Source organism: Sinohyriopsis cumingii, chromosome 7 (assembly GCF_028554795.1).
Source record: "Sinohyriopsis cumingii isolate HCF-2022 chromosome 7, ASM2855479v2, whole genome shotgun sequence".
Lineage (NCBI taxonomy): Eukaryota > Metazoa > Mollusca > Bivalvia > Unionida > Unionidae > Sinohyriopsis > Sinohyriopsis cumingii.
In genome coordinates, this window is record NC_142967.1 from 7793846 (window position 1) to 7821740 (window position 27895).

General features: G+C 35.8%; 1 protein-coding gene across 1 annotated transcript in view; it reads right to left on the reverse strand.

The window, feature by feature from the left end:
• The window catches only part of LOC149794699 (uncharacterized), a 265989-nt gene that overhangs the window by 159559 nt on the left and 78535 nt on the right, over window positions 1-27895 (reverse strand). The window contains exons 3-4 of the mRNA XM_089964317.1: window positions 26797-26913; window positions 12990-13196 (exon numbers count right to left, since the gene is read on the reverse strand). Coding sequence (XP_089820443.1) covers window positions 12990-13196; window positions 26797-26913 — 324 coding nt within the window. The remainder of the gene's footprint in view (window positions 1-12989; window positions 13197-26796; window positions 26914-27895) is intronic.

Genomic DNA, 27895 nt, shown 5'->3' on the forward strand with positions numbered 1-27895 from the left:
CCAACTGGACATCATAACAAGTCTTTGAGTAAAAACCACACGTTGATATGACCATGAATGTAGGACCAACTGGACATCATAACAAGTCTTTGAGTAAAAACCACACGTTGATATGACCATGAATGTAGGACCAACTGGACATCATAACAAGTCTTTGAGTGAAAACCCCAAAACAAGAATATTACTTCATGTAATAGGTACAGCAGATGTTTTTCAACTCAAATGCCAATTACACCATGAAAAAGTGTACATAGCAAGATGTTTTTCAACTCAAATGCCAATTACACCATGAAAAAGTGTACATAGCAAGATGTTTTTCAACTCAAATGCCAATTACACCATGAAAAAGTGTACATAGCAAGATGTTTTTCAACTCAAATGCCAATTACACCATGAAAAAGTGTACATAGCAAGATGTTTTTCAACTCAAATGCCAATTACACCATAAAAAAGTGTACATAGCAAGATGTTTTTCAACTCAAATGCCAATTACACCATGAAAAAGTGTACATAGCAAGATGTTTTTCAACTCAAATGCCAATTACACCATGAAAAAGTGTACATAGCAAGATGTTTTTCAACTCAAATGCCAATTACACCATGAAAAAGTGTACATAGCAAGATGTTTTTCAACTCAAATGCCAATTACACCATGAAAAAGTGTACATAGCAAGATGTTATTTTTGTTTTTTTACAGGCAAATGATTTCCAACAATTCTTCATACTTTTTCATCACAGTATTGTTGAAATGTAGTTTCCATAAAGTTCCAATGTTCAATGAAGCATATGAAGAAAAGGTGAAATACTTTTCGGATTCATGATTTTTACCATATACGGTATCCAAACATTTTTTCCTTATTGTCGGCATGCCCACAATCTTACAAAGCCAGTCATTCAGTATTTCGATGAGATGACTCAACACACATTGTAAATATGTCTGGCCAACAAAAAACATGAGCTACCTATGCTAATCTTATGGTGAACAAATTGTTTGCTCAAAACAAAATTGGCTTTGACAACCTATTCATAACATGTCGCTACCAACAGATCATATAGAGGATCAAATAGTAAATACAAATCTAGATTATTGCGGAAAAGGGACAAGTAAAGAAAACACAAGCCACTTACTACTCTAAGAAATTAGAGTGTAGTTTGCCTGTTATTTTGCTTGCCAACAAAACCTTAAACACCAGGTCAGGGATAAATGGAACATTTAAGAAGACAGGATCATAAATGCTGAAGAATCATGCCTAACAACGCATAATATTAACCTAGATCTTGCTGTTCAAGTGATTTGAGCTAATCTGGATCTATGTGGTTTAGTCTAATCTTGATTCTATCAACACGTTACTCTACAAATAGTATTTAAAGGTTAATTAGGGGCAAGTTGACCCATTTCAAGTGCTAATTTGCCCGAAACTGCAAGTTAAGATCTGGGCACAAAGATCATCAACAATTTCCTAAATATAAGTTGAGTTTAAGTGTTGGAACTTGATAACATAGAAAACAGGACAATTTTTCTGTATGTACTGATATGCAGTATATTGTTTGCTCTATTTAATGCATGTTCCAGGTTCAGATTTCAAAACATTCAACCTCCAACTGTAATTAAGAAGCCAAAGTGGATCACTCAAACCTGACATCTGCCTTTATCACCAAATGCAAGAACAGCTGGCCCAAAAATTGGAATTAGTAGAATTTAAGCATAGAAATTTCTTTTGATGCTGGTGATTGCTCAAGTTATGAAAACAATTACTGGAAGGTTTCTCTAGTTCTAATATAGCAGACACTTGATTTATGCCATATACATGTTCCTGACTGAGACTAAATCTGGTTGTAGTCAAAACTGAAATTGGCATAAATCGAAAGTAATCAGCACCAATGGATACCTGCAAATTAAAGAAGTTCTTGGGCAAATTATAACTCAAAGTTTTCAAGTACTGATTATTTATGTATAATTTTCAAACAGATTCAATACATCGGTGAGTGATGGGTGTGTGTGTGATTTGGATTTTTAATGTAGCTTTAACAATTTTTCAGTCATATTGTTATGATGTCTACAGTGTGACAGTTTATAGTGATATCTAGCACTTAGTGCCAAATTTAGCATGATGTCCTACCCAGTCAGATTATCCTGACACCAGGCCAACTTGCCCAAACACTAACCTCTTAATGCTGAATGCCAAGTGAAGCAGCTGTTAGTACCATTTTTATAAGTCTTTGGTATGACTTGGCCAGGGATCGAACCTACAACCTCCTGCATCCAAGGTGGACGCTCTAACCATGAGTGATGGGATGCAAAGACATTTATCTATGTAAGCTGAACATAAGTCATAGCGCTTGACATTAGTGATGGCATAAAAATTATTACAGTGGTGTAAACTGAATGTATTTCTTTAAACTTTGTGGCCTTAAAATAAAAGCACACAAATCAATTTGGCAACTAGTGAGAATCTGACTCATCTGAACAATTTAAAAGACATTGCAACAAAACACTTTTTGTCAAATTAGACAAAATTCTGTTCAGCCTTTCTGAGAAGAACGTTTTTAAAAATTATTATTATGTGTAGTTATATAGCATGATGGTTAATTTACATCTACTGAACAAATCTGAGGGGCCATGATAACTGAATTTTCCCTGTAAAGTTAAGTAAAATATGGTTGGGCAGATTTTCCAATAAAATGCATGCTTGGCCTTAAGTTAAAAATTTACTACTGACAACACTGGCCACTGTATGTGCAAGTTATTTTATGGGTTTATTTGGAATCTGATACTTTATGTTGGATTTTGTAAGCATTTTATGTTACAAATGCTTCTGACTCACTAAAAGCATTACTTTGAACTAAATGGAATTAAAGCACTGTATTTGCTTCTAAAAAATATCACATTTTTGGCACAATAACCATTCCATTTTAGCCCCCCTCCCAAGCTTCAGTTCTCCAAATATTTCTGATTCTAAAAATTATATTTTCAGCATAACTAGAACATACTAGCCAGTTTTAAGAAATTCCATTAAGATTTTCCAGTAGAAAAGCATACAGATTTTGCTCTGGATAACTGATACCATTACAGTTAGGGTCATATTAAGGTAATTTTCACTATTTGTTGTGTGATGTGTAGAAGATCATATGACCCAAGTTGTTTACAGGATACAAAGGCCAATTTGTGCAACTTAAAATATTACTGTGGCAAATTTATCTGAGTCACCATGGGGGTCTAGAGAGGATGCCCACAGCATTAGATAACTTTTCCTGTTAGAGTGAGGGTACTGAAATTGATCTGATCATACTGAGATATAACACCTTCCCATACTAACTATTGTTTCATCTTTATCAGTGAAAGCACACAAACCAGACCCATCCAAAGTCAGAGCACTTTCAGGATATTGAAAGTTGAAGGGGTTAATTATGCCCCAACCCAACCCACCCCCTTGCCACCTGTCACGACATGCCTATTATAAATATGATAGTATAATCTCCTCAACACTTCAATGCACACACAACAGGAAGGGAATAATGGACTTGTTTCTCCTATAAATTTGCCTGGCTACTACAATAGTGAGGAATATAAGGTATAGTCTTATCTCAAGTGGGTCATCTTTCATGAAGGCCTCCTTAAACACTACCTTTCTCATCTACTCCCTTCTCTATTTCACTATCACACAATGTTTACACAGAAAAAATGTAACCAGTTTAAATGCCCTACATAAAGTACACTACAGGAATGGTCCTTCTCAAAACCTAATGGGAACAAATTAACTCAGTCAGTCTGAGCTCCTAAACCGAGGGGAATATTTAAGTGCAAATGTAATTTTCTTTATGATGGCATGAAAATGGGTTTTCACTGTTTTGAGAAAGATTCAAATGCTTGCCTTATATGCTCCAAAGTAACAGTACTAGCTAGCGTTTGTAGTATAGAAATAATAAACAAGAGTCCATGATGCACACTCTACTCACTAAAATATAATTTGAAGAATTCAAGGTTAGAACATTTTTTCCTCTAAACTGCCAAGTGTTATAATGATCCCTAATAATTCTTAGGAATAACAATGTTTTCGAACTAGCTGTCACTGAAGCAATACTGGATGTAGGTCATCACCATTTTTGTTTAGGACCATTTGAAGGCTTTTGCTGAAACCCCATGTGAATATGACCCTCCATTCAGGTGGCGCTATACAGTTTCGCATTTTGCATAGGGTTAGGATTTTAAAGAAAAAGAATTTCCCCGGCTTTCCTCACTGGTTATACTGGCTATTTAAAAAAGACCTTGTATATCTTAGGTATAATGCAAAGAACCTTTAATTCCCTTTATTTTGGTGTATGATTGATGGGTGTACTATGGGTTATAGAGTATACAGCTTGGCCTTACTTCAGATGTGCACCTTTCAAAAAAGTGCAAGCTCTGCTTGGTCATTTTCACTTCCTGAACTTCAGAGGTCAATTGTATAAAAAAGAGCCGATAACTTTTTTTACATTTTATATATTTGGTAATTCATTCATTGCACTTTCAGAAGCTGGTATTGTCTAGTCTGGCAAAATTCATTTTCCCTATTTTAATAGCTGCTATGTATAGTGTACTTTAGACTAATTCAGACTGATTTTTTAACACAAGGGAGCAGTCATTTTAGTTAGCAGTGTGCTTAAATCATGTACAATTTCCAAAAGTACAATATCCAAAAGAAATATCATCCACATTACATTAATGTAGCATAGAGGTATGCCAACATTATCTCCACTGTGCATGTTTTAAATGCGAACTACTTCACCTTACATACGTCACTTTCTCAAAAGTACATATTATCTGGTGAGCGCCACCTCAGGAGTATCAATAACAAGTTTTTCAAGATGGCTGCCATGAGGGCCATACTAAATGTCATATAAGTACTCTTTTTATTTAGGAGCACTCAACTAAACATTACAAGTCTTTTTGTGAGAACCCTAGGTCAATATAAATATCCATCTAGGAGGAGTAGCAATAACATTATACAAAAAGGCCCGTCAAGGTTTGCACCATCTTCATTTTGTGCGAACTAGATCTTTTTAGGTAGTAATTTTCATTACTTAAAGCTTTTTCCTTTTGGCAGCAATACTTATTCTCAGATCTTCAGTTTCTGTCGAGGACCAACTAGATATCATAAGAAGTCTTTTAGCATTAACTCCATGTTGATTTAGACATCCTTTCAGAAAGAGTAAAAATAACAAAATTTTCAAGATGGCCAGTGTTGGTCATAATGGATGTGGAAGCAGCACAATTTATATTTAGAATTAGCTGCATCATAAGAACTTAAATTAAAATCCCATGACGATAGGACCGGACCATCTCTGTTCATGAAGAGTAACAATGAGCTTTTCAGGTTGTCCAGTAGAGGCCATATTTGATGTTTGAGAAACACCATTTTTTTTAGAACTAACTAGGCCATGGGATAAATGCACAAGTAAAGTTTAATGGAAATCCTCCCTGAACTTTAGGAGCTGCAATACAAATCTTGTGCTGACATACAGATGGAAAATGGACAGGCCATCCTATCAGCTCCTCTGGTCTATGACCATAAAGCTAGAAGTTACTTCTGGACAAAAAATCAGAATTCTTACAAAAATAAGCTAATTACAACTAAATGAAACCAATGAATGGACTTCAAAGTAAAGACAGTATCTGCTTTGTAAGAATGGTGCACAATACACATGGCTATCTGATAAAATGAGGTGGTGAACACAGTAAACAGTCAAGGCTCTAGATTTTATCTGGAAATTGAACTTTAGCCTGTACAATGTTCATTCCCCAGGGGACTATTTGTCTTTCTCCACCTTATTTGTAATCTGCCAGCCCAAAATATTTAGAACATTGTAGGGGTCATCTCAAAATTGTTTCATGCCTTTAAAGATAGGTGTTATGTCAAAGGTGGTATCTCCTGTAAATAGTCCTGATAATGTCTGTCTATTACCTTGGTGGTTTTCTTGACCTCCTGCAGAACCTTGGTAACCATGCCTACTTTTTAGCATAGTACTGTATTTATAAACTACATTTGACCCCCTTCGGAAGTGTAAACCGTGATTATGCATAATGACACAATTCATGAATTCATAAAATATGGTAGGGAAATGTTGATATTAATTATCACAAATAACTGTGCATCATATGCAGTGAGCATAACCTTGGTATGAAATCATTAGATCTGAACACCTGACAGGATGTTGTGATCAACCTTTGTGAGATTTGCTCTAAGCACCAACAAGGTTTATTTGCACAAAAAATTACTTCCTAATACACTAAAAATTTTAAAATTTTACAATCTTAGCATTTAAGCTTAAAAAGGTAATCTGAAAAATTGGGGCAAAATAGTTGCTTCTGGGATATTTTGGCTGAAAGTTACCATACTGACCTGCCAGAACCTTTGTAACCATGTCTACTTATTAACACAGTACTGCATTTATAAACTACATATGACACTTAACCCACCCACCCACCCTTCCATGTGGTCTAAAGCGCTTACTGTTACGGATCACTGCCATCTCATCTCTGTCTGAGTGGGTTCTAGTCTCGAGTTCAGCCAATAAGGGTGTATGAGAAAGCTTGCCAGTAGCTTCTCGAGGGTCGGTGGTTCTTTCAGGGGTTTTCCCAGGTTCTTCCTCCACCATGTATAGCCTATCTTGTGCTGAAAAATGGTTTTAAACCCTACAACAACAACCATATATTTCCTACATTTTAGACTGGTTTATGGGAACATGTCCCACATTTTGTAATATGATGTAACTACTCACACCAAGTCTTAATCTAACAGCCACAGGCATTTAGATAAGTAGGTGTGACAAGCATGCTTGACTGACATATAATAAAGATCTATTACTATTACTTAATGCCTCACACCTTGACAGGTATATTATTCCACACCTGTTCCAGTCCCACAAGGGAGTAGATTATTTGTCTCTATTTCTTAGTGTTTTATACAATAATATTCTCAATTTTATTTCTTGTTAAAGGGGTTCCTTCCATGGTATTTAAGTGTTTGCTTTTTTTGTTTTTATTGATATTGAGCATTAAAAAAGTCATCAAACACCTCTCATATGCATACAGTCACTCATATCAATGTAGGTGTCTGAAAATTGCTAAAGTATACAAGATCCTTGTTCCAAAGTTTAAAAAGCTTCCCAGTGATGTGACACTGTGATGTCAGAGATGGGACAGTTGTGATGTCAGAGATGGGACACTGTCATGTCAGAGATGGGACAGGTGAAACAATGGTTAGTCAGCCTTACTGTGAACATTTTATGCCTGAACTGAGTAATTTTGGAAATAAACATGTTTTGGATATGGACTGATATTTTCAACCATGGGAAATTCAGCAACTGAGCCAATGTCAAAGAACTCCTTGATTGAAACAGCTCTGAAGCTGAGAACTTTGATGTGACAACATTTTTGAGCAGGAGCTGTTTTGTGTATCTTTTACAATAGATGTTGCAAAAATACAATTTTATTTTTTGTACACAGAATATGAGGTGTGATATGGGAATGTATACAGTAATAAGCTGGATATTCATTACAGTTGCTAATATGCATGTAGGTGATATAATTCTGTATATCCCAGGTTCTGTGTCAGATAGTGTAAAATTTTGCTTTTTAAAATGTGTTTGCATCTGTGTGCAGAGATGTACATGTCTGTGTGTCTATATTTTTTTTCACTGAGTGGTGTTTGTCATTTGCAATAAAGAGCATCTGTCATGCACCATGTTAAGTACCTCAAACAATAGCATCATTTTTTCCTTTTATATAGTTTTGTGCTTGTACAATCAAATCTGCTAAAGAGACCACCCAACAGAAATTCCTCTTTCATTGTATGCAGTAAGGCAATCATTTCATATTTAATAACTGAACCAGGCATTATTTAGAAAATCTGGTTTTAAACAAAAGACAGCCTCATAAATGGGACATTCATATATTACCATTGTGGTACAACCTCTGTATTATTCATTCTATTTTCAATTACTTCTTTCGTAGGTGCTTTGCGGTTTCTGTTAACTCATGGCTGCTGGAAACAAGAGTATCTATTGTCAGGAAGTGGATCCTGTGCAAATGAAAACTCTTGTGGAGTAAAAAGACTCCAAGCCAATCACCAATGAGTGTGTTAGACACTTCACAAATCAAAACTCTTGTAGAGTAAAAAGACTGAGCGAATCACCAATGAGTGTGTTAGACACTTCACAAATCAAAACTCTTGTGGAGTAAAAAGACTCTGAGCCAATCACCAATGAGTGTGTTAGACATTTCACAAACCAAAACTCTTGTGGAGTAAAAAGACTCCAAGCCAATCACCAATGAGTGTGTTAGACACTTCGCAAATCAAAACTCTTGTAGAGTAAAAAGACTCCAAGCCAATCACCAATGAGTGTGTTAGACACTTCGCGAATCAAAACTCTTTGAAAGTTTCATTATTCAAGTTTGCAAGAATGGAGAAATGGCAACAACAAACAGCTAGTTAGTATGGTTCACTTGTTATGCAGGAACATAAAAAATTGTCAAACAAGGTAACCATAATCTTAACCCTTGATTAAACTCCACGATGACAGTCACAGATATTGAATATCACAAATAGCAAAGATGAATCACAAAGTAAATCAGTAGAAATTAATTCCAGACCCCTTTACACTTTTCTTAGATCAGTGGTATGCAGCACAGAATGCTGGCATTTTTTCCTCTTAAAACTAGCGTGCATCTGGCATCAACTTCCTACATCAGCAACAAAGCACTGCTGCCTGTCACTCACCTCTGACATGCTGTTGGTTTCCAAAGATTAATGGAAATGATGCATAAGAAACGGACATATTTATTTTGACTGATTTTATAGAAAATGACTAGGTGCTTGATGATCAGACTTTCAGCAAAGTAAAACCTGCTTTTGAACATTTTAAATACCATAGAAAATATGAAAAAGCAGAAACCTTGGAAGAAACCCTTGAACCAATTGCAAGAATTATCAAATAAAAGGATCACACCTGAACATGGGCCTGTACTGGATCTGCATTTACATGGAAATAAATAACACAGGAGACTGGAATCACTTAAGATCAAAACAGAAAGAAACCAAGAGTCTCCAGCACAGTGGAAGTTACACACCAATCCACCAACCTAACCTTCCTACACTTGGCTGGAAGGATGAACATGGGACTTAGCCAAGTTTAGCCAAGAGGCTGAATGTGCAAATTTGACTCAAAACAGATGCAATGGGAAGTTAACTTGTTTTGTTGATTTTAATGGCACTTTTAAGGCATTATTGTCTGTATAATACCCAGGAAACAGAAGCTAAGTTCTTATCCAATGGCAAACGAAGGCAGCTGACCAGGACTCAACATGATCTCTAACAATCTCAGTGAGCTACAATTTCCCCTATCACCCTGGTAAAAGATCTGTGCATGGAAGTGTGACTAAACAATAAGCCTGAATTTAAAATACCTCCTGATGGAGATAACACCAGGGGTATTTTCTGTGACATGAAAAGATGTAAAGGTACACATCCAAGTTCAATGGAGACCAAGTTGTCTTTTGCCATTCCTGGCCAGGCAGTAATCTTGTTCTTGAAGTGTTCTTTCAGAAAAAATCAGTTTAAAGTGGAAAGGTCGATTAGGAGCTGAAACTTTCTGCCATTTTCGAACACCAGTAAAATCTGAGAATACAGAAAGCCAGAGTCTGGTAATATTCCATCCTCTGAACTGCACCCTTCCACATAAGGGTGAGAACATCTCCCCTTAATTTAGCCAATTGAGACTAGTGAAAGAGGATGGGGTTCCATGATGGGGAAGCATGTTCCAAGAAACAAAGCCATTAACCATCCTTTAAAGCAGAATGGATCCACACATCATTAGTAATGCCCAAACAAAATCTTCAAAAGCACCAATCAGGGTGCTTGAAAGAGTAAGATGCTGCAGGAAAGGGTGCAACTTCCCAAAGGCCAACTCTTAACACCCTTGGGGAAGGGAAGGAGTTCAATGGCTTTTTCCCATGGCCTCTCCAACAGTTTCATCATGCACTACCCTCTTTTTTGTCGGCCCAGGAAGCATGCGATATAGCAAGCCCATGGCCTGTCATGTCCACCCTACCTTGAAACCAAGAAAGGGACAAACCATGGCACCATGTTGAGGGAGGACTCACCTTTTAGAAAGAGGGGGTCCCTATATCCTTTAGGGATTAAATCGAAACATGAGGGAGGATATTAATCCAATCCCTCTCCCCCCCATTCAGGTAAGTACAAACCAACGATGTCTCCCAATCAGGATTAAAACATAAGAATGAGGAAGGAAAGGGATATCAACCTGATCCATGTCCTAACACCTATAAACTCAATGACCGGTGGATGACCAGTGACTTGTCTGACAACAAAGATCTGATGAATGAATGCACATTAGATTTATCTGGTTGAGATTATTGCTTTTCCCTCTCAGGAAGGTGTGTGTGTGTGTCTGTGTGTGTGTGTGTGTGTGTGTGTGTTTTGTATTAATAACGTAGCTTTAACAATTTTTCAGTCATATTGCTACAATGTCTGCAGTGTGAAAGTTTATAGTGATGTTTAGCACTGAGGCATCATGCCGCAGACATGCAGCATCACGTTCCACCCAGTCACATTATCCTGAGACCAGGCTGACCAGTCCTAACACTAACCTCTTAACGCTAAGTGCTAAATCTTTGGCATGACTTGGCCAGGGATTGAACTCATGACCTCTTGCACCCAAGAGACATTCTAACCACTAGGCCACCGGAGTAGTCCCTCTCAGGAAGGTATGATTAACTAATCTCAGTCACCAGGAACACCAATCCTGCGAGGGTGCTGATCATCAAAAATGCAGAAGGCATAACTAGGCAATTCATAACTATTACAATAATCCATATTAGTAAAAACTGTGAACTGTGAATGGCACATTATGTCTTCCCAATGTTAATAATCCTCAGTGTATATAACTGCAATTTATCTGCAGAAACTATTTTTCTGTTCTGAGTAACAGTGACCTTGACCAGTGACCTTTAGACCATAAAAATTACAGGGTACTTCTTTATACTGAGTGTAAACAAAGTCTGATCCAACTCTGATTTTGAACTGTTGTGCAGAAAAGTTTTTCTTCTTTCATTTGAAGTGATCTTGAACTTTGATCTTCTGACCCCAAAATCTAATAGGTATCTTCCTAATCTAATAGGTATCTTCCTAATCTAATAGGTATCTTCCTAATCTAATAGGTATCTTCCTAATCCCAATTACACAAAGTTGAAGTACCTGGTATAGAACCCATGTTATTGTGCACAAGCCATTTTTATTCTGTTGGTCTCACTGACAACAACCTTTCAAATCAACAAATGTTTAAATCAACAAATGTTTGGTAACTACAGATAATGGAGCAGTCAAGTTATTGGGTCTTAGTTTGGGTGAGTTTGACCCTTGACCTTGTACATTAAAAATTAGTTGTTCTTTCTTAACTTGTGTGGAAGCTATCCATCGTAATTGTAAATTGTGGAAAACATGAGTTATTGTGAAAAAAAAACATTTTACTTCTTTTAGCCAAGTGACCTAGATATTAATAGGATTCTTCCTTACCCCTAATGTAAGCCATCCACTACATTTGGTAACTGTGGACAAATTATGGGGAAACCAAATTGGTAATACTGTTCATATATAACATAAAATGCTCTGACTTGTGGCAGGCATACAACTTCATCAAAATTGGACATGAATTGATGAAACCTTTAAAAAGGACATCTTAACTGTAACAGGCAGTTGAAATGCTTAACTGTAACAGGCAACTGAAATGCTTAACTGTAACAGGCAATTGAAATGCTTAACTGTAACAGGCAATTGAAATGCTTAATTGTAACAGGCAACTGAAATGCTTAACTGTAACAGGCAATTGAAATGCTAAATGGTATCCAGTATGTGTAAGGGTTGCAGAGGTGTGCTGATTTAAAAGCAACATCTCTAGTGAAGATCTATAATGTAGTTAAAAAGACAAACACATAAAAGGCACATTCTTGATCTCTTAGGCAATGTATTCACAAAGCAGCAAGTCCAGAGCTGAAACCCAAAATCACCAGCCATACAGACTGGATTTAGCTCCTAGTGACTTCTGGCTTTTCCAAAATTGAAGATTTATTACAGAAAAAGCCCTCTGAAAGCAAACAAAAACTTAAGGGATGCAATCACTAGGTCATTACAAATACTGTCATGTGATTGACTAAACATTTCACTACATGGGTTAACAAGATGGAAGAAGTGCATAAGTCCAAATGAAGTTACTTTGAGAAGGACTACTAAAACTGTAATCAGTTAGGTAACTTCTCTACTCCACACTGTTTATTAAAAAACATTTTCATCAACCCTTGTGTCCATACCTGAAATGAAAACAATGAATGCACCTGTTTAAGTAGGATCATATACAGCAGGTGTATGATTTCAGCTTCCATGGTTACATATTTACTGTGCTTGGCCAGAAAGGCGTCCTCTGTAATGATTTGAGATGGTTTCAATTTAGTCATGATTTCGTACCAAAATAATCATATTTATGTCAACTTTGCTGAATATGGGAAGTGGCTTTCAAAATTCGCTACTCAGTACTTTCTGTACTTGGGTGAAAATCAGCAAGCACTGTGTGCAATACAACATTTTCCCAACCCTACCATAGCATAATTCGCGAACTTGCAAAATCAACAGGGCATGAAAAGAAGGTAACTTTGATCTAATTTTACCTGTGGTGACAAGCATCCATCAACATACATGTTCCCATCAAGTTCCATTCTTCCCATAAACTAAGCTAATTGCAAAATGTACATGTGGATGCCTATGCCAATAACGACAACAATGCCCTCCGAGAAGTGATACCAATATCTCACCTATACTTTGCTGGTGAGACAGAAAGATGAATAAATTATATCTTTTTAAATCTGCCTCTGTGTTCAAGTGGCTTGTACATGTTGGTGACCACAACTGCCAAATGTATGTATGTATGCAATACTTTACCTTGGAAGTATGGTTGTAAGACTGAATGACAGCTGTGTACCACTGGGTAGTTCCCTCAGCTCGATACACTTCAACCCGATAGCCCATCAGTACAGTTGGGGTGGTCAGAAGGATTTTCTGACCATCCTGATAGTCCAGCCACGATTTAATGGCGACCTTGATCTCTGGATGCTTCTGAGTGATAGGGTGGCATTTCTCTTCACACTCCTACAAGAGAAAAATACTTTCATTTTTGTCATGGAGATTTGCTTAAGGTAACTTTAGTTGTCCTGAAACAAATGTTGGTCCATACTTGATAGTAGTTTTAATGCATTAAGCAAACGTGAGTACACGACTCCTTTGATAAGTTTACCACCAGCAGATGCCGGCAATCATATGAAACATGGCCAACATCTGCAATGGATGGTTTGCTCAAGGAACTGAAAGAGTCCTGTAAAATCACAAGGGTATATTTTAAACCAGGTAACAGGATTCAAATTAACTTCCAAGCATTCAATCCAATGATTCAACTTACTGCATGAAAATCAAGTACAGCATTATGTTGTTAGTAATGTCTGACTCCAAAAAATATGAACCAAACTGAGTATGCCTACAAAATCAAACCTTCAACTAAATACATTGCAGAAATACCATGAATTTTTATTTAAAGCACAATAATTCCACATACTACTCCAATGATTAAATATACCCACAGAATGCAAAGTCTTGCCTGCTCCACAGAGGCATTATGCCCCCCCCCATGCAATGTTGCATCTGCTCCGCTAAAACTGTACATAAACCCACAGAATGTCATGTTTTTCATGGAAGCATTATAAATAGACCCATAGAAAGCAATATCTAGCCTGTTCCACAGAGGCACTATAAATAAACCCAGGGTGAAATGTTTTGCCTGCTATACATTATAAATAAACCCAAAGAATGCAATGTCTAGCTTGTTCCTTGGATGCATTATGAATAAACCCACAGATTGCAATGTCTGGGTTGTTCCACAGATGTGTTATAAATACCCACTAAATGCAAGATCTTGGTTGCTCCAAAGAAGCCTTATAAATAAACTCACAGAATGCAATGTCTCCTGTTCAACGGATGCATTATAAAAACCTCACAGAATGCAATGTCTGGGTTGTTCTGTGGGTGGGTTATAAATGCCCACCAAATACAATGGTTTGCCTGCTCCAAAGATGTAATGTTGTCTGTTACAGGTGGTGTCATTGCCTAGTAATGATTTGTTGATAGTGATTTAACAAATCACCAATCCTGGGCTTGTGGAAAATATTTGCAAGTACAAGGTCCTAGGAAGAGTGAGATGCCATGTCTAATCTTCCATGTTCTCATTTTACTCAACATAGTTCAATTCTCCACTAAACTACTTTCACTTATTTATCCAAGGGGAAATGTACCGGAAGGATTTTAAAACTCAGTATCTTCATTACATATTATTTTTATGACTTTCACACGTATTAGTATGAAACTTGCAAGGGGTACCTGTGTAACAAACAAAAAGAAAAAGGTGGCTCCTGTGTGACAGTTTTTAGACTGATATCATGCATGAGACAAGTAATTGATAACTGCCATATCCTACACCCGGTGGGTACTGTTCATGCATTTTCATGGCAGAAAATAAAAATGGGAGGGGGAGTAACCAGAACAAAAGTAGAAAAGCTTTACTTGGCCAATTAAGTCAATTTATATCTGGTAAGGAGAGGTTTTCGTGAAGCCCTGCTAACCCTCAAATTGTTGACAGTGCTGCATAAATGACCAACCATCAAACTTAAACATACAACAGTTATGCTTCCCTCAAATTGTTGACAGTGATGCGTAAATGACCAACCATCAAACTTAAACATACAACAGTTATGTTTCCCTCAAATTGTTGACAGTGATGTGTAAATGACCAACCAACAAACTTAAATGTACAACAGTTATGTTTCCCTCAAATTGTTGACGGTGATGCGTAAATGACCAACCATCAAACTTAAACATACAACAGTTATGTTTCCCTCAAATTGCTGACAGTGATACATAAATGACCAACCATCAAACTTAAATGTACAACAGTTATGTTTCCCTCAAACTGCTGACAGTGATGCGTAAATGACCAACCATCAAACTTAAACATACAACAGTTATGTTTCCATGATTCAGCATTTTAACAGTTCTGAAGTAAATGAAATCTATGACTTATGCTGTAATCAAACACAAGTTATTGTACCAAACCCTATATTAAACACAGATCATCCCAAGTTTGGTCATTAGTTAGACCTATTGTATGACTCCTTATTTTCTTCATGAATTTTACTCTTATTTTCCAAATGTTTAATAATAATAATAATAATAATAATAATAATAATAATAATAAAAATAATAATTATAATAATAAATGAAGGGATGAGGAAGAAAAATATGCCTTGAAAAGCCCTTCCATACAAAATGGGCTTTGTATAGCCCTCATACACGTACAAGATATGTATAGCATGTGATAAAGAGGACAAATACTTGTATAATAACATTTCATATCACTGTTATATCAAATTGAAAGTTTCATTGCATTTATCAATTTATGTTTCACAATAGAAATCTGCACTAATTAGTCTCCAATTCTTGTTAAACTACAACAGCTCTCAAATCTTTGTGTCAGCATTTTTTTTATTTATCAAGACACTCCCACTGACACTCAGATGAGTTTGACAAAGTAATTATTCTTCAGCTGACAAGTTTAACCTCCTATTTAATGGTATTCAAATTAATGGAAAATACCTATAGTTTACATTCAGCCTACAATAACACAGTAGTAAAACAAGCAACCTGTAGGAGTCACAAGACTAGATATCTTTTTAGTACACATAGCAATGGGTGAGATCAGTGTTTTCTAAATATATACTGGTACTTTGTTTATACCTTTAAGTTTTCTGACTGAAAAAAACAAACAAGTTGTATATTGAAATGGTTTGCTCTACACACAATAGCCCTTACACTTGGCACATAACCTGGAATTTGACAATTACTGACATTTTCATGGCATTATTTCTGGCCAATTGTGCAACTTCAATTATGTGGAATATGTATTATTATTCAAGTAAGCAATTAACTCTAGGTTAAGAAAAAAATATGGAGTCCTATCTTGTATGTCTGCAGAGGAAACTTCTGTAACTGAAGACCAGTCAAACATGCAATGATCATCATTATGGTGCACCCAGATTGCTTGATTTCTGAAGTAAAGGATAACGTAGCTGTTCCTACCATCTGATGCATTTTTGTGAATGGAAATCTGCCACATCTTCCACATGATAAAGTGACACTTTCAACATTACATTTTATGTGTGTGTGTGATTTGGATTTTGAATGTAGCTTTAAAAAAAAATCAGTCACATCACTACAATGTCTGCAGTGTGACAGTTTTATGATGATGTCTATGTAGCATGATGTCCCACCCAGTCACATTATCCTGACACCAGGTTGACCAGTCCTAACACTAACCTCTTAATGCTGAGTGCCAAGCAAGGCAACTGTTAGTTCCATTTTTGTAAGTCTTTGGTATGACTCAGCCGGCGATCGAACCCATGACCTCCTGCATCCAAGGTGGATGCTCAAACTACTAGGCCACTGAAGTGGTATCATTACATTTTAAGAAGATGTCATGATTCTAGGCCAGATTGGGGGGGGGGGTCATCCAGGGAGGTCTGGAAACCACCTCCCCAGGTAAAAGACAAAACAAAAAATGTACACACACACATAGTCATTTTGTCACTTGAAGTTTCACCATCATTTCATTATTGCACATGTTTACTGGGTATTATAAACACTTTGAGTAAATTGACACATAGTCTTTTGCTCTTGTGCCCTTTTGAGGAATGTCTGGGCTCTTTTGAAATTTTGGAACCCCTTCTCCCCTCCCCAACAAAAGACCTAATCTGGCCCTGTAATTATAGCAGTCAACACTGACATATTGTGATAACACCTATTTATTCAATTTTTCGGAGGATAAAGTTTTACATAAGGGGAGGACTGTGCTTCATAAATTACTGACCTTTCTTTGTACAGTTGGTTGGTTTTTAACTGCACTGTGAAGACATATTTTACCATATCATGCTCTTGAAATGGGGGCTATCTGTTCTTCTCAAGGATTTCCAAAATTTCACAAACTGACCTAGATTCTCTACATGAGGTAAAACGTGCCTAATATCAGCTAACTGGTATAATTTACCAAAACCTGTTTAGTTTAAATTTGCATTAACTAACTGCATACAAAATGGAAAGACATGGACCAATCACTGCTTTCAACAATGCTATTGTACTAGATCTCTTTTTTTTCCCCTGGAAGCAAAATATGTTGGCAGAGGCAAACTGTGCTTTAGATACATGGAATGCCTGCATCAGTAACAGTCAACATGATTTAATTGTTGTTATCTGAGTGCCTGCCATTCAAGAAGAACCAGGTCCCATTCCAAGTCCTAATGAGGTTCCTAAACATAAGTGGCTGTGTATGTATGGACAGCAGCATCAGAAAGCTTTCTCCAGTGAAGCAGCTCATTTAGCAACATTGGACTGACATAAACATGTACATTGGACTGACATACACATGTACATTGGACTGACATACACATGTACATTGGACTGACATACACATGTACATTGGACTGACATAAACATATACACTGGGCTGACATACACATGTACATTAGACTGACATACACATGTACATTGGACTGACATACACATACATTGGACTGACATACACATGTACATTGGACTGACATACACATGTACATTGGACTGACAAACATATACATGGGGCTGACATACACATGTACATTGGACTGACATACACATGTACATTGGACTGACAAACATATATATTGGACTGACATACACATGTACATTGGACTGACATACCCATGTACATTGGACTGACATACACATGTACATTGGACTGACATACACATGTACATTGGACTGACATACACATGTACATTGGACTGACATAAACATATACACTGGGCTGACATACACATTTACATAAGACTGACATACACATGTACATTGGACTGACATACACATACATTGGACTGACATACACATGTACATTGGACTGACATACACATGTACATTGGACTGACAAACATATACATGGGGCTGACATACACATGTACATTGGACTGACATACACATGTACATTGGACTGACATACACATGTACATTGGGCTGACAAACATATATACTGGACTGACATACACATGTACATTGGACTGACATACACATGTACATTGGTCTGACATACACATGTACATTGGACTGACATAAACATGTACATTGGACTGACATACACATGTACATTCATTTGTTTGTAAAAACTTTGCAGCTTCTTCTGGTACCTCAGTTTCCCTGGTAAGCACAATGTACTCTTTCCGTGGTAAGCACAATCTACTCTTTCCCTGGTAAGCACAATCTACTCTTTCCCTGGTAAGCACAATCTACTCAAGGACATGTGAAAGTCATATTTATGGAAATTTATAGAACATAATGCCAAGATGCAAATATTCTGCAAGCTAAACATGTACCTTTTTTGCTTCAATAAATCCATTTTTCTTTAAATAGATGGTTGAATTCCACTCCCACCAACCCCAATAAAATTTTTTTTTTTTTGAAAAGACCTTTGTGTTTGGATGAAACAAAATTATCAAATATCATACAGAAGATTCCATATATAAATATTTGTCTCTATCTATACTGCACGAGGCCAAAAAATGTGGTTCTGGTTTCACTGAAGAAGAAAATTAGGCTGATATAAAGTTTGTTTATTTCGTGATCTAAATGAAGCCGCAAGTCAAAAAAAACGTGTTTCATGTTCTGAATTTAACTTTGACCATAGTTACATCTCTCTATTAATTTTTCCCCTGAATTTGTAAAAATATTTTATATTTTATATATTTATTTTGTGTAGGAAAAATCAGTCGAGTAACTACAACCACACATACAATTTTATAAGCAATAACATTTTGTACAATGAAGCAGAATTTAAAATTAGACTGGTGAACAAAAATATTCCAGTTTATTCATCTACCAGGGCCTGAACTTAAGTCACTCTTCACTGAACTGTATGATCACCTAGCAGAGCTTTTATTCTCCAAGTGGTCTAAAGCGCTCTCCGTTACAGATCACTGCCATCTCACCTCTGTCTACACCGGTTCAAGTCTCGGATTCAACCAGTATAGGTATGTGAGAAAGCTTCCTGGTAGTTTCTCGTGGATCGGTGGTTCTTTCCAGGGTTTTCCTGGGTTCTTCCTCCACCATAAATACTGGCTGCCATATATAGCCTATCTTGTGCTGAAAAATGGCATTAAATCCCAGTATAACAACAACAACAACCACCTTTTATTCATTCTCCAAATGGTAATTTCATTGATCCATGCATTTTTTGGCTATTTCTGTGGACCTTGTATTCAGTTCATAATGTACCAGCTGGGCAGGTGTTGATGACTGAAGTGCCCTGACCACTTCTACTTGCAAGATTGACACCTTTTTTTATTTACAGCACTGTCACTTCCAGATAAATATATTCAGTTTATAAATCTTAGCCTCAGTGCACAGTCCAAAACTGTCTTTCAGCAAGTGCAATGTGAATCATACAGTAAAAAGCTCAATATGAAACATGCAGTAAAAAATGACTTTCCACATCCATGAAAAACCTTTCCAGACAAAGAATGACAACATTTACTTACATTCAGGACATGCATGGGCCAGAAAAATGATTTTTAAAACTTGATGCAAGTGTATAAAAATCTATGATGAAGAAAATAAGCAGGTATTGGACCAGGTCAGGTCAGTGGGCCGTAGGCTGCACATGTGGGTACATGCCATGCTAAATAACTGTAGATCGAAATCCAAAAACTATGCACAGCTTAGGCATTAACTGAACCTGGAACTCTTCAAGCATTGAGTTAAATTATGCTTGCCAATAAACATAGTAAATAGATAAATAAACCCTGAAAAGGATATCATGTTTCATCAACTAAACATAGGTTAATAGACATGTATTACAAATGCTTTATGCAACCAAACCTAGACTGATGTAATGTTATCTGGGGAAACACTAAAGACAAAGATATTTCTAAACTATTCTGCTTGCAAAATGAGTTTGCAAATGTCTTACTGAAAACATCCCAAAAGCAATGTGTTACATTCAGGCTCTTACAAAACGCAGCAAGAAAAGAGTGAAGACAAAGTAAAATTTAACAAATAATTTATTTCCCTAGAAAAACAAATTAAAAAATGAGAAAAGGAGCTTATGGTTTTAAGAATCAGATCCAAAAATATTCCAAGAATATAAAAAAAGGAGTCCTAGTAATAAAATATCCGATGAAACTAAGTTCAAATCCTGATGAAATCCAAAATGGAATGCGATGATGTATGCTGTGGTCAGCATCGTACTGATGTGTCAACAGTTCTTTGGTGAATCACAGAAAATAATATTCTAGTGTTTGAATTCCATGTAAATTTTCAATAACTGTCCTTGTCTAAGAATTAATTTAGAGCACAAGTATTTTCATAGAAAACAATCTTGAAATCCAAATAATTTGAAGAAAAATTAAAAATTCAACTCAAACTGCTCACAACAAAACATCTTTAAGTGTTGCTGGTTTAAAACCCGGCTGTCCAAATTCTCTATAGAAAACAGTTATACACTAATTTAAGACACAAAACAGATTCCTGTATGAGGGTCACATGACCACCCTTCTAGAACAAGATTGAAGCCTTTTACATGCCTACCATCACATACTCCCAGTATGGACTCGATTTCACTTTATGAATCTTACACTAAGGAAGAATTTTACTTTTTTTTAAAAAAAGACTTGTTTACTTCAACTCTTACTTATTCTGAATCAAGGTCAGGAAATATGAAGTTTCTTTTGTTAGGTGTTTACGAAAAACAGGTCAAACTAAATTTCTGGAAAATGTCAAATCCAGTAAATAAAGTTACATTACAACAGCATGTACATTTTTTTTTATAAAAACTTACAAACAATTAAATTAAATATACATAAAAAATGAATAATGTTCAAATGTTAACAGTAAGTGAGCAAATATTTCTGAAAATAACTAGACTTGTGCACAAAGTTTCAAACAATATTGCACCCATTATATCTCAGTGAACTATTTCATGCTAGAAAACACCGCAACAATCTCAATTTAAGATCAATTTCAGCTAACCTTAACGTTTTCAGTATTCAGGATCACTAATTTGTAACAGAATCCCAAAGGAAATTAGAGAAAGTACAAATATAAATACAATTAATTATAATCTAATTCACTTGATGAAAAGTGGAAGAACCTGTTGGATTAGACAAATACATCACAACAAATTTATTAATCTTTCACTTTGTTGTCTCACTCCATTGTAATGTATATGCACAAAAACTGTTACCTAGTTGGAGCATGTTCATTGAAATTTTGTTTATTATGTCTATATATAAATATAGCATATTATCAATGCTTGTGTGCGTGTGTGTAAACTATGAACATTGATCTAACAGTGAGATGAACTTATCTGAATACTTGGCCTCTTTATCACATACTATATATATATGTGTGTGTGTGTGTGTGTGTGTGTGTAAGCCCATTTTGTATTGAAGGGTTTTACAATCCATATTTTTCTTCCCTATCTTGAAATTTATTATTATTATTATTATTTATATTATTGTTGTTATTATTATTATTATTGTTAATACATGTCCTATGATGACTAACAAAAATGTAATGATACCATGGCTTTTAAAACTGATATTTTACTGATATATGTTCATAAAGCCATAACATATTTTCACCAGGGTGGCTTCAATGTACTGAGGGTCAGTTATTTTTTTATTTAATACCAACTAGACACTATAAGAACTCTTCTGATGAAAATCCCATGTCCAAATGACTTCCCATTTAAGAAGAGTAGTCAAAACAAAATTTTCAGGATGGCCAAATATTGTACATCAGATCAACACCATTTTAACTTAGGATCCACACAAAAATAAGGTATCTTTTATTGAAAACCCAGTGTTGATCTATTCAGGAGTAGTAGCTGTTGCAAGATTTTCAATATGGCTGCTGTGGTGGCCATATTAGCTGTCTCAGTGCACCCTTTTCAATTAGGACCATGCAGACAATGGGATTAATCAGTGTGCAAAGTTACATGGTTTAGGAGCAGCAGCAATAACAAACTTGTGCTAATGGAGGGATGGGTGGACAACAAGCCAACCCCAAAACATTCTTTGTCTATGTCCAGTAGACCTCAAAATAAATAATACCTGTAGAGTGATGATTAATAATATAGACACCTCTTTCAAGTTAACATTTTTGTTACAAGCAATTAGTTGAACACAACAAAATTGAGTTTTTATAGTGATATATTTTTGTTCGTCTTGGAATCTAAGTATACTGTGAAGCAAAGAGGATGGCAACCATGCAAAATAATGAATAAAATAAATAAGTGCACTTGCACTTAAGAATAACACAATGTAATGTATACATAATATCTGAATCCATTCTTGAGAGCCTGCAATATATCAATGTGGCCTAACAGAAGAGCTACCCACTCATTAATGATATAAATTGCAAAGGTACCACACCTCTCTTTTGATAACTTGCAAAACCACTTAAAATGTAGGGTCAGTCATGAATCTCGTTTAAATATGTAAAACACCCTTAATTTTAGCTCCAATTTGTTGAACATAATGAAAATTGCTTGCAAAACTGGTAAATAAACTTTGACACATCATTTTTTGTATCACTGAAAATGGCAGTTAGTGCCTGAAAATTTGAGTCAGCATTATGAGATTCTCAACTTTTAACAAGTCATATATTTTGATAATTTTCTTTCCAAAAAAAAATGTTCACACTGTAAGTAACAATATTCAGTGATATTATAATCTATGAAAATGTCAGTAATGCCTCAGGTTACAAGCTTGGGCAGATTCAGTCCACCATCACAGGTTGCTGTATACAAGAAGTGGTTTGATGTTCACTCCCGGAGGTGAACCACCTTTTCACCCACATTCTTGCCATGCTGTCCAGCTTCCTTAGTGTGCCTCTGACCAGGCTGGTCAGACCGAGCCCATACAATAACTGGTACTTAAGAAACGAATACCCCCTGCCCAAAACAATTAAATAAGTTTCTCAAGTGAAATCTGTGATTAGTTCTATCTTCAAATTCAGTTTCAGTGTAATCATCACATGTGCGTTATGCCCTCCTTCATAAAATGTGAAAAGTGCTATGTTCAAGAGATTCTATGAGAACCTGATCAAATGACCACTGTGTTTTGATCTCATATCTGCAGAAGTGTTTGTTGTATTGTTACAATCAATTAAAAGTATATCTGTGTTTTACTATTACGTTATTTATATCTTTTGTATTAAATCAAATAATAGGGAGGAATATATAAAAAAGTAAAATGCATGCAAATCCTACCTGCATAAAAGCTAGGGGTCACAGTTAAGTGTGTCAGATCAATTCAACTGTCCAAATGAACAGTAATAAATGTCATTATGTAGGTAACATAAAGTACCTAACACAAAATGTTTCTTTCGGGTGTCCTTGTGCATATTTTGTCCTACCATTTACTGAACAACACCACCTTTATGTCTAGCTTATAATATAAATGACATTGATTTTCTTCTACATTGTTTAGTAATATTTCCTCCTTTCAACATCACCAGAATATTCAAACACACATTTGCATGATGAGTCAAGGAAACTTATGAAACGCTAAAAAATAAGGCAACTGCAGTAGAGTTATCCTAATAAAAAGCCTTGCCTACTGAAATAAGGGAGACAACTCCCACAAGGTTATTGGCACTGCCAACAAGCTTGTTCCAATTATGCACTACAATATGCAACAGCATCATTATTAAAAACCCTCATTTTCCATTTGAGAAATAACAAATGATCATGGATTGGAAATTCCCACATTTCTATTATTTTATCAGTTAGGTAAATCATACAACATTTCGGCTGAGACATTATACCAGTCAATCATAAATGATTTTAAATTTTGTAAAAACACTTTAGCTGGCTGAAAGTGGAAGCTCAATCTCAACTGTTGATTTTTACAGTGATTGTCCATTTTCTGCAAACAAGCTGTACCTGAAAAATAATTTACAATACTTGCAGGTGACTGACAGTTATTTCCAAGTTTCTAAATGCTATAGTCTGTTTACAAATGTACATGTGACTGATTTTTTAAAGTTCTGACCTTTTGTTGCATAAGAGTGGCAATGATTCATCATCAAAAACAATAATTAAAGTTGAAATCTTTAAGTTAAGGCAATTAGTTGTAATGATCATTGAAAACAGACTCTATCAGGCATTAAACCCAGCAAATGTATCTTGGCACACATTTACATTTCAATACTTTCCTTGCATATGGCAATATTACTTCGCAGAAATAGGTGCTTGCTCAATGATTTCCATCCTTGAATTGGCATGAAAGTGGCCTTGACCAGTAAAAAATGCCTCGAGCAAACTGCAATTTAGCACAAAATAAGCAATGCAGGCAGCAGTCGTTCTACAGCTTACACGCAGTGTTATGCTGATATTGCACATGATACTATCAATGGACATTTATTTGACCGTAAACTTCACTGGAATTTCTACGTTAAAAAATCCAAATGTGCAAATACTTAATATTTAAGTCTTCAACAGATCCCTCCTATATTTAGAAATTTCTTCCTATTTTTCCAAAGAATGGAGGAAATTCTCTGCAACTTCCAAGATCTAGAATAGCTACAACTACAATCGATACTGACCTGTACTGTAATACATTCATAAATGGGTACTAGTCTGCCAGGATAAAAACTGAAAAATCTTTCATAAAAAACATTCTTCTTTCTGTCACAATGACAAAAACTTTTTATCCCCAATCAGCAGAACTCGACCTTTACCCTAGCAGCAAGCCATCCTGAAAAGTTGGTCAAGTTCTATGAAGTAGAACTATTCTCCTGTTTTCTGTCACACTGGCCATGACCTTTGACAAAAAAAGCAACAAGCTTGTTCTTTACCTCATGTGCAAATTATCCACAAAGCTTGGCTGAGGTATGTTGTGAAGAAACCATTTGCTTCAGTCTCAGCAACCTTTTATCTTTTGATTCCAAAATCAATAGCGTTCTTCCTTACCCTAAGTGCAAACCATCTACAAAATTTGGTAAAGGATGTAGATATCAAATTAGCAGAAACCATTTTCTTCTTTCAGTCATAGTGATTTTGATCTTGAGATTGAAACAGTTACTCCTTGCTCACAAGTGCAAGTTATCCACAAAGTTAAGTACCTATAGATGGTTGAGAATGTTATTTTCTGTCCAAAACTAGTTTTCTTCTTGCAGTCTGAGTGAACTTGACCTTTCAGCTTAAAGCCCAAAATTGAAAGATTCTTCCTTAACTCAAGTGCAAACCAACCATAACGTTTAGCAATTGACAGTGTTGGCCAGCTAGAGCTGCTGTGCAGAAACATAACTGGAAACAGAATGACAGACGGACAGACATTGCAAAATGTTTTCTTTATTTGGACTAAAAACATTTCTGCCATATCGCTATGATGTCGGCATTGTGACAGTTCACTGTGATGTCTAGCACTGCGTGCCGACCAGTTGTAACACTAACCTCTTAGTGCTGAGTGCCAAGTGAGGCAGCTACTTGTACCGTGTACCACTTTTATAAGTCTTTGGTATGACTTGGCTGGGGTTCAAACCTGTGACCTCCCATATCCAAGGTAGATGCTGTAGCCACTAGGCCACTGGAAAGGTCACAATGAAACATAATACATTCCACCTTATGGCATGTGTATAAAATTAACACTATTAGCCATAATGACCAAAATCTTAGCAACTAAGCAGAATAGTTGGGCTAACATAAGCCAGCAGTGATGGGTAACCACAAATAGTCTAGCTCTCTACAATTTGTTTGTTGGTCCTTAAACGGGAAAACTTTATTAGGAAAACCAAAGTTTGGTGAATATGGAGCCATAATTCGTCTGATTGATGATGCAGAATGCTGTAATTCCAACTCATTCAACATCTCATCAAAGTAAACGTGCTTCTTTCGTTGAAATTCAAATGTGCTTTTTTTGTTGAAATGCAAACGTGCTTTTTTCATTGAAATGCAAACCTGCTTTTTTCATTGAAATGCAAACGTGCTTTTTCGTTGAAATTCAAACGTGCTTTTTTTGTTGAAATTCAATGTTCTTTAGCAAAGTTATACTGAGGAAGCAAAGTTAGGAAACAGGCATTTGGGGGTCGTGTATCTTCTAAGTGACAATATGGTACACTTGAAGCAAAACTCAACCTCTCATCAATCCCCAGGTGTATCTTACATTTTTTTAATGCAATAATTTTAAATAGTTATGCTACAGAAACCAATGTCACAACAACAGCAAAACGGAGTTGACGAGTCCAAACCCATAAAAAGCACATTTAGGTCTAAAATAATGTACACACCAATATGTTGTAAGGTTAATGAACTATGCTGATTATATAGCTTACTGCTGTGGAGATGCAAGCTTGTTGGAAATCTTGTCATAACCCTTTCAAACTTGAACATGATGAGACAAAACCTTAAGCAACTGCCTATCAGATGGCATCCTAATATATGAAAGGGTTACAGTGCAATGGTAATTAAAATGAAGTGTGAATAGATGAACAGAATGACTGACAGATGGAAAATATAATTCATTTTGTGAAGTGGCCTAATCATCTTCTATGCATGCTACCATCATGATAGCATTAAAAAACGTTTTTTACAAAAAGATAAAACTGAGTAACAGTTCCATACCTGAAAATTCTGGATTTCTTTTTCTTCTACAAGACCCAGAAAACGGTCCACTAAAAATTCCACTGGTTTTCTTTTGCAGGAGCTGAGACCAACTTTGTCAACCACTGGACGAAAACACTACAAAAAGAAAAGTGACAAATGTGAATTATCAACGTATTTGGTCTTTACATATGAGATAAATTCCACAGATCAATACCACAGATCAACCAAAAATCTCCACTGCTAAACAATATTTATTATTACAAAAAAATCAGATTTGTTTGTAAAATATTTTCATAAATTCTAAGCTGTTAAAAATTTGACAAATTGCTATAATGGCATATAAATCAATTTGACCATTTACATATGCATAAAAACATGCATACTTATAAATATCACTTTCCTATCTCAACTGGTCTTTGCTTAATCTAGGAACTCCATGCACAGTGGATTTAAAAAAAGGGAAAAAATGTTTCAATGGCCTAGGCTCAACATCTAATTATGCTATCAACTAATGACCATGATAAAGCTGGCAAAATATCCCAACTTTCAAAGCCTTATAATTCTTGGTGCTATCATGATAATACAAATTCAGGACAGACATACAGATAAACATATAAGCAGCAGCAGAACACTTGTTCTGCCATTACTGTGAAGGCATTGAAGAAAGAAAAAAAAAAGAGTCAACCAACAGCATTTTTCTATTAAAACATGCCATTGCAGACCACACATTCAATGCTATGCAATGTACGAGATGGCATGGACAAAATAATTAACTCTACTGCACACTTCAAAGACAGAATGTCCAGTTAGGATAACTGGGTGCTTTTAATGATGGCCAAAGTATATATGAAATGACCATTAACACCAGCAGATGACCGCAGTGATAAATAAAATACATGTACGTGTCGATTTTTATGATATGCATTAGTCTCTTATTTATTAGTGGCGGAAATTGGTCCAAATTTAAAAGTTGGTCATGGAGAAAAAAAATCTCAACAATATAATTTATCATGCTTTTTATTCAGCATTATGTATAGATTACAAATCCATCTGTTGTAAAAATTTACACCAGTTGAATTCCTAAAATTTGCTACTAAAATTAATTAGGAGATAGATT